We start from the raw sequence: 18053 nt of genomic DNA, 5'->3' as shown, positions 1-18053 counted from the left end.
TTAGATGTTGGGACATGTGAGTAAACCGGGGGTGTGATTGTTGAGCTATTTCCTTAACAAAAGCTGAATTGTCTATTATTTATTCATTTGTTTGACAGGGACACTGCCCGACAAATGTGTTGCTCAGACAATGCAAAAATAAAGCCACAAAATACCAACAAAAAAACAAAAACCAAGATCAGTTTCGATTAATTTTGTCGCTTTCAAATTAGGGTTGGGCGATGTCCCCTTAATTGGTCGTTGACGATGTTTACAGTGAACCATCGTGATGGACGATGACATCGTCCATTTTTCATTATAAGCATTTTTTTTTAAAGACATTTACATACATATACATTTACATAGCCTATATATATGCTGCATATACTATGTATGCTAGGAAAATGTGAGATTGCAGGATAAATGGATCTAAACATAATCTGAACAGAGTCACGAAACACGACTTTTGCAAAAGAAATGTTTTAAAACTTGTGCGTAAAGTCTGAGAGGAGAACGATCTTATTCAGAGCGTGAACTCCTCAATACCAACGCTCTTATCACACTAATACAAATGTAAATCGGAGTTTATTATTTGCATCTGCTCAGTTTTAACGTAATGTTTAAAACAGTGGGTGAATGGGACAATATTTAGAAGTTTGCGTCTTAGCCTACGTTTTTCCACATCCGTGATTTAATTTACAGTGCAATCCCTGCAAAGTTTGTAGGTTTACAAGGCCTACAGAAGACAAGTGCGTTTTTCCGACAGGAGGGGGCGTGGCATCACGATGGTGGCTCTCCATCGTGATGTTGCTCATTCATCGCCGATGGACGATGACATCGTCCATCGGCACAACCCTATTTCAAATGAGGCGTTGCAACGTCCTATCGGCTGGAAGCATCAGTCAAGGTTTAAGATTTGGGTAAAAGTCGAACTGGAGTAAATGCACTCTGTGAAGGTGGGATATTTTATCTGTGTTTTATATTTTGTTATAGACCTAAGTAAGAATGCTCATTGTGCACTGTATAAACCGTTGGCCTCTGAACAGGGACGACTGATGAACATGAGCTCTGGTTTGTGCAACACATTTGTCATGCAGTGTCCCTGTCAATCAGATAAATAAATAATTAATTAATTAATTATATAAAATATAAAAGGCTGAACAATCACAGCCCCGGATGACTCTGTTAGAACATCTAACATAACGGTATTCCAAAAAGCGCTCACGCCTTCCACACCTCCAAGCAATGAGTAACAGCCTTTTGTTCTGAGTTGTTGCAATTTATGATGAAAATGCCATTTTTCAGGATGTGCTTAATAATAACAAAGAAAACAAATTCCTTTCTAACATTTGTGGTTTGTCATTCACAGATAAAAGCTCCATGACATATTACACATGCTATAATTCTGGATAATCATCACAAAGCCCACATGCCGGGGAATAACAATAATAATAATTTTTAAAAAATTGGTTTCAATACAATTTGTCTGAATTTCGAGTTCATTCATTCGCTGATGGGAAGAAAATAGCGAGTTTGCGACGGTGCCACAAAAACTGTAGAACTTGATAATGGATCTTTTTTGATCCCCCATTTCCCCTGAACAACTGTGAAGCTTATTTGTTCATACTTGCGGGCAAAAGGCAGAATAGCATTCAAAAATGTCACCACAAAACTGTGTGAAAAACACCATGACCATTCTTTCAAAACTGAAACATTTTAATGTTGTATTTAATGCCAGATCAAGGCTGTAGAAAAACCCAAACCTTCTGAAATGATGTTTTATAATTCAACAGAAAGAATGTAGTAAAAAGATTATTTAACCAAGACAATTTTGATGCAAATATGCTTTAATGATCAGACACAAATCAACTTTAAATGAACAGAGGTTAATGCACAACTTAATGATTTATAACCTGAGCAAAGGAAATAATTGGAATAAACGAAAATGTGAAGAAGCAGGAGCAGCACTTACAGTATCAAATGTTCCTCAAACACATGACACTGTAAATTCATATTCATAAAACGGTTGTATTTGCTGTGTTTCGTTTATTTTAGTGATTTAGAGACTTTTTTGTTGCTCTGTACATTATTAAAAGACAATGTAATTCATTTTGAACACTAAAGCCAGGGACTGGGCTTGTGTTTACTGGGGGTAAACTGAATACAAGGAGATGCCGCACATTTGACTCTGGTTGCGCGCCAGCCTCATGTAGCCGCTTTCTCCCCATCCAGTTCCCCAACTAGAGAAAAAACAGACAATACAATCAGAAGAAAAAAAAAGCATTTTATATAACTTATGTGAAATCTAATAATGTTGCTTGTGTTCTTCACCTGTTTTTTATCAGCCAGTAGTCCAGTCCAGTAGCTTGATCTTTGCCATAACCCACGACCAGCACTGCATGGTTTTGTCCATGTCCACAATTCCTATTGAAATACACACCTGAAAAGAAATAAATGTGAAATTACATGTAAAGTCTAGTCTGACTATGCGGCTTTACTGAACAACGGCATATCTGAAGTAGCTTAACAGTGTTGTGTTGATGTTCCTTTAAGCCGCTTTACATTTACTTCCAGGGCAAAGACAGCATGTGCACAAACTTTGACTCGGTTAGGCTGGTCCATATTGCTCTAGTCTGACTACAGTCGGCCACAGGAGGTTGCTGATTGGCTTAGGGGGAAGGCGGATCCCACCCTCCTAACTGAACCTGCTGTGTTGTTCATGTAACCGCGATGACTGTTGCAAAAAGCTCTAAATCGCTGCAATTGTGTTATTTTACATTATGAACAATACCAAACCTTTCAATGTCTCTATTACTCTAAACATTATTGTTCATTTTGCACATAATATTTAATATTGTATATCACATTTCTGCTGATGTGTAGCACGTAAATGTTTTGTTTTTATTATTGGCTTCATGCCATTGCGTCGCCCTATAAATAATGCATGGATTAGGTTACGCGCCCTCTGACCCCTCACTTCCGCCCCTGGTCTCCGGCCCATCCGGTTCGAGCGCTCCGTCATGTCTGCGCAGGTAATGTCAGCCCGCAAATGAATGCGTTTAATGCTAAATTAGTCCTAATGCAGAGCTTCTCCGCTACTTTAGCATGTCGGTATGACCTGGTGCGCTGGTCACATCGTCCAACCCTCCGATGCTCGTGTGGGGAGGTAAGAGTGGCAGCTAGCCTTTTAGCTTGGCACAATCTTTCAAAACATACTCACACCGTATTCTTGTCACAGCTGTGGTAGCTCGGCGTGGCGTCCGCCTTAAGCGCCGTCCACTGTTGACAGCCTAGGATTCCCTCGTTTTGTTAGCAGGTAACTCTTTATCTAAGACCGATATGCAGGGACGTGCACAGATAGAGCCCAGGTGGTGCTCAAGCACCTGCCCCCTCTGCCTTGTGCCCTTTAAGTGCCCTTCTCGAGACCTGTTTTTTTTTTTCTCCCCCAATATTAAGTATTATTTATTTTATTGTTCTTAGATATTTGCCCTATTAAGCCAACATGTGCTGAAAATACAGTTTTAATGTTCAGGAACTTCAAATCGCGCTTCCTCCTCTGCCTCTGAGCAGCTGCGCTGTCCCCGTGTTTCCCCTGTTTTAGAAGATGGTACAGCCCATCTCTGTGAGACGCGGAGTAAAGTAAACTGAGTGAATTGGGAAAGTTTATGAACGAGCCAGCGCTGCGCGTGTTGAGACCGTCCGGATAAAGTCCGCGGTAAGAAGTCAGTAACTTTAGCGGTTCTGTTTGTCGCGCTATAAAATGTTCTGAAAATGAGCTGTATTACTCAGACTAAGTCAGGGCTGAGCATAGACCAGGGTCAGAGCAGAGTGAGCTGAGCTGAGGAGACAGAGGGGAGAGGAGGAGAGAGAAGGTGAGGAGGTGCCTGCGTTCTGGACACTGGAGGGGGACAGGAACATGAACAGCCCAGGATTATTGTTATATAACATGTTTTTTGACATGGACAAAAACATCCATGTCATGATATTGACAAAGCAGATGTTTTAAGTGTAGGCTATAGTACATTTGCATCATTTATTTGTGCTAGACTTAAAGCCACACTGTGTAGAATTTTACCCAATAAATAAAATTGAAATACAAGCATTTATTTAATGACCATTATTTTCATCATTGAAAAATACCTCAGACTTGTACAAACAAACATCTATGAGGCTCACCCCGCCTAAGATATGGTTGTAAACTTTAATGGGAGTGGGGACGTCTCCAGCTCGTCTCCATGGAGATGTGACTAAAGGCAGTAGAATTTGAGATTTAGACACACAATTTAGTTTCACATCCAAATCCATTCTTTTATTACACACAGCAGCAACAGCACTTTCTGTGTTCGAGCTGGTCATTAGGAGCATGTTTTGTTTTGCCACAACAATATAGTCCAAAATGTTACGCAGTGTGCCTTTAAGTGCAGAGCCTCGTGATAGTCCTACATTGTCCTTTAAAGTCTGTGTAGTTTACTATTAGGTCCACATAGTTGGACATTTTATGTTGCTGTGTTAATCAATGGTGTGTTAGTGTCACTAATTACAGAAAAATCACTTTTTTGTCTTTTTTTTTTTGGGGGGGGGGGTTGTGCCCTTTTGTCTTGGTTGAGCACCTGCCCCTCAAAATGTCTGTGCACGCCACTGCCGATAGGTAACTTTATTTAAATAGTGTCTAAAATGCGCCTTTTTATCTGTGCTGCTGCAGGCATTGAAACAGCTGCTGTCTTGTCTCGTCCTCATCCCCCTCGAGTGCAAATGAATGGTGACTACTACGTTGATTTGTGTAGCTACTGAAGCAACGAAAAGCTGGTACTGGATAACGAACTGAAATTATGGACGATAAGTAGGCTACTGAAGTTACATAAAGGGTAACTTTTGGTGCGCTTCGAGATGGAAATCAACAAATACGAACTTGTGTCTTAACTTATAGTAAAATAAAGAAACCTTTGTAAAATGAACTTTGCCCGCCTGTCATTCCACATCACAACGAACCTGTGTGCCTTGTGCTTTGTCAGTCTGTATTTAGTTAAATCTCCAGGTGAAACTCCTGGGGTGGCGTTGTGGCATTTTAAAGCTAAAGTAAAATCAAAGTAAACGCTCGCCTTGCCACTGTGACTCACAATCTGCTACTCACCAGATGTGTAATGTGAAATGGTTGTTGCATCCATGAGAACTGATATTGGTCCAATAGTGGCGACTGCCTGCTGAAGAGAGAGCTCATCCTTTGGCACAAAACTGTATGACGAACAGGTAGCAGCGCGAGATTTGGGATTGTAGCGACAAGGACCATCCTAAAGAAGTAGTGAGAATGATTCAGATGTGATTTTCACAGACAAACAGGCGATTGTGACAATGTAAATAAAACCATGTTCTCACCACTCCCTGATAAGGGTAGGAAGCTTCTGAGTCAATGCCTTTATTCATGATGACATATTGAAAGGATTTGTCCGGCCATCCACCTTTACATCCAACATTTCCATATGACTGTGTACAGTCCACCAGGTTCTGGGGGCTGAGGTCCACCAGTGTCCCTGTGGTCTTTGCCCACAGACCCTCCAGAGCTCCAGCTGCACTGAAGGCCCAGCACGATCGACACGTACTGCCCTGAGCATTCATACAGATCAGATCGAAAGTGAGACCTGTACCTTTTATGTAAACAAAGTCACATTACAAGATGTTTTTACCTGATTTTTGACACTGGTCACATATCCAGATTGTCTCCAGTCCACACTGGCTGGTAAAGCCACATCTGTTTCTTCGAGAGGGGTTGGGGTCATTTGGAAGTCTTCAGGAAGCTTCAGGGGGGCAACGATTTGCAACATTTCATCTTCAGTCTAGAGTGAAGGGAAAACGACGTTAAAACATGTCGCTAAACCATTCATAATTGATGTTTGCATCAAGAATAACATACAGTAATAACATATTGAATAATTTAGCTCCACTCAAGGGCGTAACGTTTAGTAAAATATTGAGGGTGTCGAGAGTCTATCCCTTTCAGGGGGTCTAATCAGTTAGTTTAGTTATATTAGTTAGGTTTGAATGTACGCCTATGGCTCCACTCATACAGGGTTTGAAAGTATAATTTCAAGTCCAAGTGCAAGAATCAGAACAAGCCATGTGAGGAACGGAGACGGTGAAGGTCAGTTGATGTTTAGGCTTGTGTCTGTGCACCTTACCTTGTGGTGATTGGTTGGTGTACTAAGCATGGACTGTAAAAACTCTGTGGGCGGTCCGCGCGCACTAGACGCCGCTGTGTGGTTGCGGTGGCTGCTCCGCTCAGTCGCGTGGTCTTTTGTGTGGACACGCTGGTGTGCAAACTATGTCGTAATAAGTTCTGGACCAACTGTAGAGACTGGCCGGATCTCTTTGGGATTTCTCTCCTCTCGCTATCCCAGAACGTGCACTCTTTCAGCGGCAGCCAGTGAGTGGGCCGGAGTGAAGGCTGCTGCCCCTAGTCTTATGTAAAAGAAACTCCATGGGTGGAAAGTAACCCCACTCAAGCTGGCATGTGGCACAAGTGAGGAACGTTCAGGCGCCTTGGCTTCCCCCACGTGTGCTTGTGTGGGACTAGTTCTGGTTCAAAATTGACTTTTAAAGTATACTTTTTCCTGTTTTGGTGTGTTATATTTATGTTTAACGTTTTACTTTGGTTACCTGTTACTTCCTTAGCATGTTTTGTTAACCTCTGTGTTGCATGGTGTGCATATGTCTACATATTTTGCATGGTTTATTTTGTTTTCCAGTTTGAGATTTGTTTTTTTGCTATTTGTTTTTAAATTATCTCCAGATTACTGGCAGAGCCGCAAATTGGACGAAGTATTTAGCATTTTTTTGCAAACAATAAATGGCTCCCATTCGCACATATGAAGCCCGATTTTGATCATTTTGTTTTCAGTTGTTACAGTCACAGTCCTTAACACTCTCATTTGGCAAAATTCGAATTGGCCGCGAAAATGTTTGGTTTACGAAAATTGGAATAATTTGGCACAACATTGTATTTGGTCGCTCCGATCAGAAAAGTCAATCACACCTATGCCATATTTTTCACAGTGTTGCCGTAGCGATGTCCAGAATGTCCCATTTTATTGTGATGGAAAAATGTTAAGCTCCATAATTCAGCAACATGTGCTTTTTCTATCTCCTCCGAGGAAAACCTGGTGAAGAAGATCTAGAGAATTGAGGAACCAGGTTATCTAACGTACTTGGATAGTAAAATTTTAAAAATATACTTCAGTTTGCAGATATAGTGTGATACAAATTCATACACATTTTTCTCTGTATAATGTCAACCAAAATTAAGCGCAGAGTGCTCAGCAGTGTCAAAAACATGTTTTTTTTTGCTGACAAAAACTTTGTCACCACAACAAAAACGTTGTCGGATACCGAGAGGGAACATTAGCCCATTCCAAAAATCCTAAAGCTAAGACTAGGGAAAAAACTTTAAAAATACACAAACATAAAGGCAATATCAATACCGTAATTTTAGACAAAACTCCCCCTTGCTTTGGGCAGGGCGGTCGGCGAGGGCCGATAATCGCCGCTTTGCGGCTATATTTAATGTATTTATTATTGTTATTGCTACAGTGGCACTGAAATAGGTTTTCCTACCATGTATCTTGGTGAGCTAATATGCTAATGTTTGTTTGTGGACGTGCCTGTGTACGTGTGTTTTACTGCATCATACTGTTCTGTCCTGACGCTGAACCTGTCAAATGCTGCAGGACAAATTTACCTACGGGTCCTCATAAAGTAAACCTGAACCTGATCCCACTCATTCAGTGTTTCAAAGTAGATTTGAAGTCCAGCACAAGAGTGAAAACAAGCCATGTGAGGCGAAGGAGAGTCAGTTGATGTTAGTCAGACTTGCAACTGTATTTAACAACCAAAAAGAAAGGTTTGGAGTTCTTGGTCTTGTCACTTACATTTGGTCAGTGACATGTGACAAATCAGACAAAGACAGTGCATTACCAGGTCCGACAGGTGGTTGACGGCCAGAGTGTAGGTGTGAAGGCCCAGAGACGCCTCCAGGTTGTGGATGTTGATGTGATTTAGGTTTTTCTCCCACAATCCTCTGCGGCCGAGCTCCTCCACCTAAATAACATTTACAATTAAGTATTTAATACTTCAATACTACATGTGAGCAACACAACTAATATTCAAGAATAAAAGCAGTCCTTCGGGGGAATATTACTTGTGGTATTAGACACTACACCATGTAGCTTTCTCTCAGACGTGTCGCACTATCACATTTTTGTTTGAAAGGAACTTACAAGAAAATTAAAATCTAAAATTGTGATCTAAAATGTTCACTATTCTGATTAATGTTGTCTTGTCCTGTACTTTCTTACTACACAAACCTCATTCTGGTATTTCTTGTGGTGAGTCGTCTTCCACAGGTCCCACTGCTTGTCCAGTCTGGAGTCAAACTCAGCCCAAACTGTGGCACAGAGAACAGCCAGCAGAGAGGCTCCCAGCATCAGGCCTGTGACAGAAGAGGAGTCAGTGACACCAGACACTGCCTGATCAAAAAACGCTCTAACATTTTGGTTTGGTTTTGTAGGCCATGTGTCCTCACTTTTGAGCTCACGTGTTCAGAGTTATAGAACTGGTCTCCCTATGTCTGGTCCTCATATCAACAATTTAAACTGTTGTTGTAATTTGTCCCCAGTGGTAAACAGAATAATTTATTGAATATCAAGTTTCCTTCTTCAGGTAAATTTAAGGCAGCCATGACGACAATTCAGTGCACTCTTTGGGTAGATACATGAAAAACATTTTCACAATCCAATGTTGGCAAGAAGGAAACACAGGTAACAGAATACACCACATTTTGTCAATGTTAGCGTTATAGCCTGGAATAATATTGCAGGTTAACGTCATTATTTTTCTATTAATTTTATTGGTAATCTCAACCTGTTACTTGTCATCATTAGGGGACTGGGGTTAGGATTACGATGAAGGTTAGGAACGGCAAATCTGATATAAGTCGTGTTTCACTCACACAGATCTTACACATAGTTTTAGAAACTAGAAGGTCTTGGTTTTCAAATGAGGTGTCACACTGGTGTGACAGGGTAGCCCTTTGCGCTCCTGCACGTAGTGGCTGATGAGGTGAGAGGGCGCACTATAAAAAGGAGGGTTCGTTACGCAGCCCGACCTCTCACCTCTGACGTCACCCACTGTTTAGGCCGGCTACTTTGGGGCCAAACATGCGCTTCAGTGGCCGAATTTGTGCGCGGAAAGCCAGCAATTCAATAGCGCTTTCGGTGAGTTAAGTGACAACATCCTTTACTTTTATTTGTATGTTAGTTTAAAACCTGGTTGTTTTTAGCGCGGGGTCCAGTGCGCGTCCTGCTCTCCGGGTGCTGTCACCATGGGGGAGGGTCGCAGCCCTGTGTCGCGCAGGTGTGCGTAATGTGAGCGCTTCGCTTTTATCCCACGGTACGTTGTTACGGACGCTTCACAAACCTTATGTAGCCTTCGAATTTATGTTGAACTAAAACTTAACCTTGTCAAACAGGGTCCTTCCTTCCTTCTGAGAAAATGCAAGTCTGTTCGTCGCTATGTTGATCCCTCATCGCAACCCTGCACAGCCCAAATCCAGAGACCTCTTTGATAGCAGTGGTCTGTTAGGGCAGAGGGCTTCGGACTCACACCGCCCCTCGTCAGTCCCCTCATCCATTGCTGGACCGTCACTCCAGGTAAAAGGTGTGATGGACACGTGGGGCTGCTGAATCTGGGCCGCCAGCCGTTCCGCAAGGACTTGACTAGCAATGGGTTTTCTCTGCTGTTTTGTTCTCTTTGATTTCCATCTGCAAGTTTTGTATTTGCGCCGCTCATGTAACCTGCTCTTAACTCAAATGAACTGAAAATATATTTAAATCCAAAGTAATAAAAACAATATATTTTCTTATTAACCTGTCTCTGTCCTACCTAGTCCAACGAACCTGTGTGACCTTAGCGTGGGGTAAAGTCAATACTGGGTTCTCTGACCCACAATTCAGAGTGGCGTTGTGATCACTGTAAACCAATGCAGTTAACAAGTGGGCTACTGCCTCGGTCTGCTACACTGGCATATAGGCTGTAAGGTCTCCAGTCACTGAGATTTGGTCACCCTAACTCTAAACCTAACCCTAAGATGGCAGGTAACAGGTTGTAGCAAATATATTATTACTGTATGTAAAATGAATTGAAATCATTCTAAATGATGTCCCAAAGCAAAATGTTCATCTGTAGCTCTGCGTGAAGGAGAAAGTGCACAATAGCACCAGAAAAGAATAATGCTTTTGGTCAATGTCTATGCTAGAAAAACACGGAACTGTAATTCTGCCTGAACAGAGATGTAGGAGAAAAGACCAGTGTGTTCTTACCTTTCCTTGTGGAGGTCATTGTTGAAGTTTTGAACAGAGGTGTAGTTTGGAGGTTTATATATCCCGGCACGGCGTCACATGGGGAGGTTTGAAATTCCCTGAAACCATCATGAATGCTCTGCACCCGCCTGAGTCACAGTCACATTTGAGGAGCAGACTCATCTACTTCATTTGTAAATTTGTAGTTTCGGGAAAACTTTTGAATTGATGAGACTGATTTGGGGAACAGGCCAAAACAGTTACAGGAACACTCTGATTAAACACCATAGAAACCATAGAAATCCCCGAAACCTGTTCAAACAGGCTTTCTTAAAGGAACAGGCCACCGTTCTTCCAAACTGAGATATGTTCTTACCTGAGCTTAGACGAGTTGATACGTACCTGTCTGGTCTTTGTCTGTGCCCGTGGAAGAGCTTAGTCGCTTCTAACTTCACTGCTGAGAGAGGCCAAATGCTAACAACATCTTTGGTCAAAGACCCAACAGGTACGTATCAACTCGTCGAAGATCAGGTAAGAACATATCTCAGTATGGAATAACTGTGTACTTAGGAAATTGGCTAAAATGTAAAATTATATTTTTGTTTTCGGCAAAAGTTTGTAATTTATCTTTTTAAAAACATCTTTCCACTTGGCCTGCAGTGTCTCACCCTTTTAATTTCATATGTGGTGATTCAACGTTATAAAAGCTCACAGCCCCAGGTTCATGAGCTACTTCCTGTGATGTCATCGAGTTCACTCATTCCAAACGCTGAAAAAGCCGAGTCCACACTCGTGAACTCCTCAAGTCCGTTCTCCAAGTCTGCACCCGCAAGTCCGTACCCCGGAGTTCACAAGTACAGAGTCTGCACTCTGAGAATTGAGACACGGCCTGTGTCTGCTATTTTGTATTCCATTGTTAAGCGTCTTTGAGTGTCCAGAAAAAGCTCTATACAACTTTGGGGTTCGCTCTTATTATTATAATTAAATCCTTTCAATGGAAACCAGAAGTCAAATACATCCATCCATGCACGCCTTGGGAGAGCGACGAGGGGCTGGTCACCTGACAACTCCCATAATACAGTTCTCTCTGTCAGAACAGAAGGCTGAGGTTCTTTAGGTCATGCTGTGGTTTCATCATAAAATATAAAGTGGTTGAGCCGTGTGTAAAAAGCATGTCCACTTCTCATTCTAACCCCCGCCTTCACCACGCACATTTTCTCCAGTTTCAGCCAAAAATGAAAAATCCGAAAAGCTTCTCGACTGAGGAGTTCACAGACTATGGGCCAGTGTCGCGCCTCCTTTCAAAGCGAAGACCTGCAAAACTGAAAACTAAGCTTCTTCCTTGTCCTTGTTATCACGTCATAGTCATTTTTTTAATCACGTTTTTGTCACATTTTCATTGCTTTCAAAAAAATCTTCACGTTTTTATTGCTTTCTTGTAGCGTTCTGGCCATGTTTTGTTTTGTTTCTTCATGATTAAGCACCAAAAACGTGCTGAAAACACAACCACAAAACTTGACAATCATAACGAGGAAGAAGCTTATATCAGTTTTGTAGGTCTTAGCTTTCAAATGAGGGTGGTTACCCCGGCCTTTATAGTCTGTGAGCTCCAGTTGAGAAGCTTTTGGACTTGGGAAAAGCCGAACTAGAGAAAATGGTTAAGGCGGGTGTGAAGAGGTTAAGGAGTCAGAACTCACTAAAGCCTGAGGGGGAAAACTCTTCCCAACGAGTATTCATTGTAAAGCTGTGCATAATGAGCCAGTTCATGGGGCCCCTTGTCGACTCTGCAGGCATGTGGACCTCTTTGCCAATAACGGCTTCGAGAGTATCGCACTTTGCAACAGTTTAAACTTAACTTAAAGAAACCAGGTGGTCAGATTTGTCATCACGAGCACAAATCTTTATAATCATGGTGTTTTAATCTCTTAACCCCCCACCCGACCCACTACATTTTCTCCAGTTCGGCATTATCCAAATCTAAAAGCTTCTTGGAAAAAGCGTCAAAATAGTGACAAAAACAATACACAACGCAAACCACAAAAGTTCATCCATCCATCCATCCATCCATCCATCCATCCATCCATCCATCCATCCATCCATCCATCCATCCATCCATCCATCATCCATCCATCCATCCAACCATCCATCCATCCATCCATCCATCCATCCATCCATCCATCCATCCATCCATCCATCATCCATCCATCCATCCAACCATCCATCCATCCATCCATCCATCCATCCATCCATCCATCCATCCATCCATCCATCATCCATCCATCCATCCAACCATCCATCCATCCATCCATCCATCCATCCATCCATCCATCCATCCATCCATCCATCCATCCATCCATCATCCATCCATCCATCCATCCATTTTCTTCCACTTGTCCGTTGCCGGGTAAATCCCACTGCACCAGCCTCTATGGCTCCTCCTGCAGGTGGTTGGTCCACGGGAGGACGGCCTCATGATTCTGGGCCTGTTGGTCTCTCATAAGGGGCTTCTGAACCGCTCTTTGTCTGACCCGTCACCTATAGGACCTGTTTGCCATGCGACACCCAGAGCTCCCAGGATCACTCAGGCGCTCAAACCCCTCCACCATGTTAAGGTAGCGGTTCTGGGAGGGGACCACAAAAGTTAGACAAGGAATTTGTTATCATTGTCATTATTATGCACACACTGAATAATGGCATGATCTTTTTCATCATAAATGGCGCAACAGCTCATTGCCTGGAAGAGTGAAAGGCGTGACCGGTTTCTGGAACAGCGTTGTGTTAGATGTTGGGACACGTGAGTAAACCAGGGGTGTGATTGTTGAGCCATTTCCTTAACAAAAGCTGAATTGTCTATTGTCTGCCCGACAAATGTGTTGCACAGACAATGCAAAAATGAAGCCACAAAATACCAACAAAAACCAAGATCAGTTTAGATGAATTTTGTCGCTTTCAAATGAGGCGTTACACCGTCCTATCGGCTGTAAGCATCAGTCAAGGTTTAAGATTTGGGTAAAAGTCGAACTGGAGTAAATGCACTCTGTGAAGGTGGGATATTTTATCTGTATTTTATATTTTGTTATAGACCTAAGTAAGAATGCTCATTGTGCACTGTATAAACCGCCTCTGAACAGGGACGACAGATGAACATGCAGTGTCCCTGTCAAACAAATAAATAAATAATTAATTCCGCTTTTATATAAAAAATAAAAGACTCAACAATCCCCCATTTCCCCTGTGTGAAGCTTATTTGTTCATACTTGCGGGCAAAAGGCAGTATAGCATTCAAAAATGTCACCACAAAACTGTGTGGAAAAACACCATGACTATTCTATCAAAACTGAAACATTTTACTATTGTATTTAATGCCAGATCAAGGCTGTAGAAAAAACCCAAACCTTCTGAAATGATGTTTCATAATTCAACAGAAAGAATGTAGTAAAAAGATTATTTAACCAAGACAATTTTGATGCAAATATGCTTTAATGATCAGACACAAATCAACTTTAAATGAACAGAGGTTAATGCACAACTCAATGATTTATAATCTGAGCAAAGGAAATAATTTTAATAAACAAGAAGCAGGAGCAGCACTTACAGTATCAAATGTTCCTCAAACACCTGACACTGTAAATTCATATTCATAAAACTGTCGTATTTGCTGTGTTTCGTTTATTTTAGTGATTTAGAGACATTTTTAAAAGACAATGTGATTCATTTTGAACAATAAAGCCAGAGACTGGGCGTGTGTTTACTGAGGATAAACTGAATGCAAGGAGATGCCGCACATTTGACCCTTGTTGCGCGCCAGCCTCATGTAGCCGCTTTCTCCCCATCCAGTTCCCCAACTAGAGAAAAAAAAGACAATACAATCAGAAAAAATAACATTTTATTTAACTTATGTGAAATCTAATAATGTTGCTTGTGTTCTTCACCTGTTTTTGATCAGCCAGTAGTCCAGTCCAGTAGCTTGATCTGTGCCATAACCCACGACCAGCACTGCATGGTTTTGTCCATGTCCACAATTCTTATTGAAATACACACCTGAAAAGAAATAAATGTGAAATTACATGTAAAGTCTAGTCTGACTATGCGGCTTTACTGGACAACGGCATATCCGAAGTAGCTTAAAGGGGGGTATTATGCTTTTTTCAATCACATAGCACCAGTCTATATCACACTAAAATGATGACCAAACCTTCTGTTGGTCTGTAAATGCAGTAAATTAGAATAACTGCCTTGTATAAAATTGCTCTTTCAAAATGACTTTAGTGAATGTCTTGAAATAGGCCTCTGTCTCTTTAAGAACCTCAGACTCTTTCCGACACGCCCCCTCCACACTCTGTCTGTGGCATCAGTGGGGAGGGGGTTCTGCTGAGGAGCAGTGGTTGGTTACTCGGCTGGTGACGAAAGCTCGGAGGCGTCTCCAGGAGGTGGGGGCGTTCCTAGGAGGACTCAAGCAAACCTGTCCCTAAAATGGCCGCCATCAGAGTTTTTACAGATGACTCAAAAACACGTGAATGTGCCAAGACAACACTTCAGGCATGTTTTTAATGAGGGAATGACATAAACACATGATGTAAAGCTTGACATTTAACTTCCAGGGCACAGACAGCATGTGCACAAACTTTGACTCGGTTAGGCTGGTCCATATTGCTCTAGTCTGACTACAGTCGGCCGCAGGAGGTTGCTGATTGGCTTAGGGGGAAGGCGGATCCCACCCTCCTAAAGGAACCTGCTGTGTTGGGATTTGGCAGTTCATGTAACCGCGATGATTGTTGCAAAAAGCTCTAAATCGCTGCAATTGTGTTATTTTACATTATGAACAATACCAAACCTTTCAATGTCTCGATTAGTCTAAACATTATTGTTGATTTTGCACATAATATTTAATATTGTATATCACATTTCTGCTGACTCACAATCTGCTACTCACCAGATGTGTAATGTGAAATCGTTGTTGAATCAATGAGAACTGATATTGGTCCTTTAGTGGCGACTGCCTGCTGAAGAGAGAGCTCATCCTTTGGGACAAAACTGTATGACGAACAGGAAGCTGCGGAATATTTGGGATTGTAGCGACAAGGACCATCCTAAAGAAGTAGTGAGAATGATCCAGATGTGATTTTCACAGACAAACAGGCGATTGTGACAATGTAAATAAAAACATGTTCTCACCACTCCCTGATAAGGGTAGGAAGCTTCTGAGTCAATGCCTTTATTCTTGATGATATACTTAAAAGAATTGTGCATCCATCCACCTCTACATCCAACATTTCCATATTGAAGTGTACAGTCCACCAGGTTCTGGGCGCTGAGGTCCACCAGTCTCCCTGTGGTCTTTGCCCACAGACCCTCCAGAGCTCCAGCTGCACTGAAGGCCCAGCACGATCGACACGTACTGCCCTGAGCATTCATACAGATCAGATCGAAAGTGAGACCTGTACCTTTTATGTAAACAAAGTCACAATACAAAATGTTTTTACCTGATTTTTGACACTGGTCACATATCCAGATTGTCTCCAGTCCACACTGGCTGGTAAAGCCACATCTGTTTCTTCGAGAGGGGTTGGGGTCATTTGGAAGTCTTCAGGAAGCTTCAAGGGGGCAACGATTTGCAATTTTTCATCCTCAGTCTAGAGTGAAGGGAAAACGACGTTAAAACATTTCGCTAAACCATTCATAATTGATGTTAGGTTTGAATTTACGCCTATGGCTCCACTCATACAGGGTTTGAAAGTATAATTTCAAGTCCAAGTGCAAGAATCAGAACAAGCCATGTGAGGGACGGAGACGGTGAAGGTCAGTTGATGTTTAGGCTTGTGTCTGTGCACCTTACCTTGTGGTGATTGGTTGGTGTACTAAGCATGGCCTGTAAAAACTCTGTGGGCGGTCCGCGCGCACTAGACGCCGCTGTGTGGTTGCGGTGGCTGCTCCGCTCAGTCGCGTGGTCTTTTGTGTGGACACGCTGGTGTGCAAACTATGTCGTAATAAGTTCTGGACCAACTGTAGAGACTGGCCGGATCTCTTTGGGATTTCTCTCCTCTCGCTATCCCAGAACGTGCACTCTTTCAGCGGCAGCCAGTGAGCGGGCCGGAGTGAAGGCTGCTGCCCCTAGTCTTATGTAAAAGAAACTCCATGGGTGGAAAGTAACCCCACTCAAGCTGGCATGTGGCACAAGTGAGGAACGTTCAGGCGCCTTGGCTTCCCCCACGTGTGCTTGTATGGGACTAGTTATGGTTCAAAATTGACTTTTAAAGTATACTTTTTCCTGTTTTGGTGTGTTATATTTATGTTTAACGTTTTACTTTGGTTACCTGTTACTTCCTTAGCATGTTTTGTTAATCTCTGTGTTGCATGGTGTGCATTCTTTGTTTACATATTGTGCCTTGTTTATTTTGTTTTCCAGTTTGAGATTTGTTTTTTTGCTATTTGTTTTTAAATTATCTCTCAGCCTAATTAAATTATTCATGAATAAATTGACCTATATTTTTGTATCTGCTGTCTCATACTAATGTCCAGACCTCGTGCAGACTGACTTTAACTTATTCCAAATGATAAAGGATTTCAGAAGTGTCAGTAGGTCCTGGAGCCACACCTCCAGGTGGCGTTGTTGAGCGATAGCTGTCTAAATTTAAATGTAGTGCCAAGAATTAAAACAACCCATTCAGTCACACATGCAACCATATTCATCAACCAGTGGTTGGTCACGTCACTTCCATTTGGTCAGTGACATGTGACAAATGAGACAGAGACAGTGCATTACCAGGTCGGACAGGTGGTTGACCCCCAGAGTGTAGGTGTGAAGGCCCAGAGACGCCTCCAGGTTGTGATGGTTGATGTGATTTAGGTTTTTCTCAAACAATCCTCTGCGGCCGAGCTCCTCCACCTAAACAACATTTACAATTATGTATTAATGACTTAATACACGTGAGCAACACAATGAATATTTACTAATAAAACCAGAGAATTCAAATATATACTTTTCAAAGAGGTATAATAATAGATACTACATGTAGCTTTCTCATGTTGTAGTAAGTTGTATTACAGAGTTTCACCTGTAGAACTGGAGTGTTAAATCGTGATCTAAAATGTTTACTATTCTGATAATTAATCTTGTCTTGTCCTGTACTTTCTTACTACACAAACCTCATTCTGGTATTTCTTGTGGTGAGTCTTCTTCCACAGGTCCCACTGCTTGTCCAGTCTGGAGTCAAACTCAGCCCAAACTGTGGCACAGAGAACAGCCAGCAGAGAGGCTCCCAGCATCAGGCCTGTGACAGAAGAGGAGTCAGTGACACCAGACACTGCCTGATCAAAAATAAAAAAAATACTTGGTTGGATCGCCTTTAGCTTTGATTAGACGCCCACATTTGCTGTGGCAATTTTATTGAGAACTTGTATTGATGGTGGGAGAGTGTGATCACTGTGCTAAGCCCTCTCCAGCACATCTCACAGAATGTCAATAGGGTTTAGATCTGGACTCTGAGGGGGCCAATCCATCTCATGCTCCCTGAACCACTCTTTCACACTGTGAGCCCCATGAATGCTGGCATTGTCGTCTTGGAACATGCCCGTGCCATCAGGGAAGTGATGGTGTGCTGTTCAAACACGCTCATGTTCTGGAGGCGTGTGTGCAACACGTGCTGACTTTTTTCATGGCTCTGCAGCCACTGCTCATTTTTTTTTTGTGGTGAATCTATGATTTGCTTTGTTAACATTTAAACAATT

At 42.1% G+C, this 18053-nt stretch overlaps 1 protein-coding gene across 1 annotated transcript; it reads right to left on the bottom strand.

The window, feature by feature from the left end:
- Positions 1-2115: 2115 nt before the first annotated feature.
- LOC306967057 (cathepsin S-like) lies at positions 2116-17594 on the bottom strand. The gene is made up of 7 exons (XM_079561960.1): positions 17472-17594; positions 17089-17211; positions 5661-5810; positions 5353-5580; positions 5111-5267; positions 2311-2419; positions 2116-2219 (listed from the first exon to the last, which is right to left on the bottom strand). The coding sequence occupies exons 1-7, from the start codon at positions 17589-17591 to the stop codon at positions 2123-2125; spliced, it is 984 nt and encodes a 327-aa protein (XP_079418086.1). The 5' UTR covers positions 17592-17594; the 3' UTR covers positions 2116-2122.
- Between the last annotated feature and the right edge of the window lie 459 nt (positions 17595-18053).

Source organism: Gobius niger (genome assembly GCF_951799975.1).
Source record: "Gobius niger genome assembly, chromosome: 8".
In the NCBI taxonomy this organism is placed as follows: Eukaryota; Metazoa; Chordata; class Actinopteri; order Gobiiformes; family Gobiidae; genus Gobius; species Gobius niger.
This window is presented reverse-complemented; position numbering and strand designations above follow the sequence as displayed.

Bases quoted from the DNA above. Each gene is read 5' to 3' on its own strand.
- LOC306967057 (XM_079561960.1), bottom strand. From the start codon at position 17,591: ATGCTGGGAGCCTCTCTGCTGGCTGTTCTCTGTGCCACAGTTTGGGCT. The intron at 17,212-17,471 runs GTTTGTGTAGTA...AATGTTGTTTAG, and splicing joins ACAAGAAATACCAGAATGAG to GTGGAGGAGCTCGGCCGCAG. The intron at 5,811-17,088 runs GTAATGCACTGT...CCTTCACTCTAG, and splicing joins TCAACCACCTGTCCGACCTG to ACTGAAGATGAAATGTTGCA.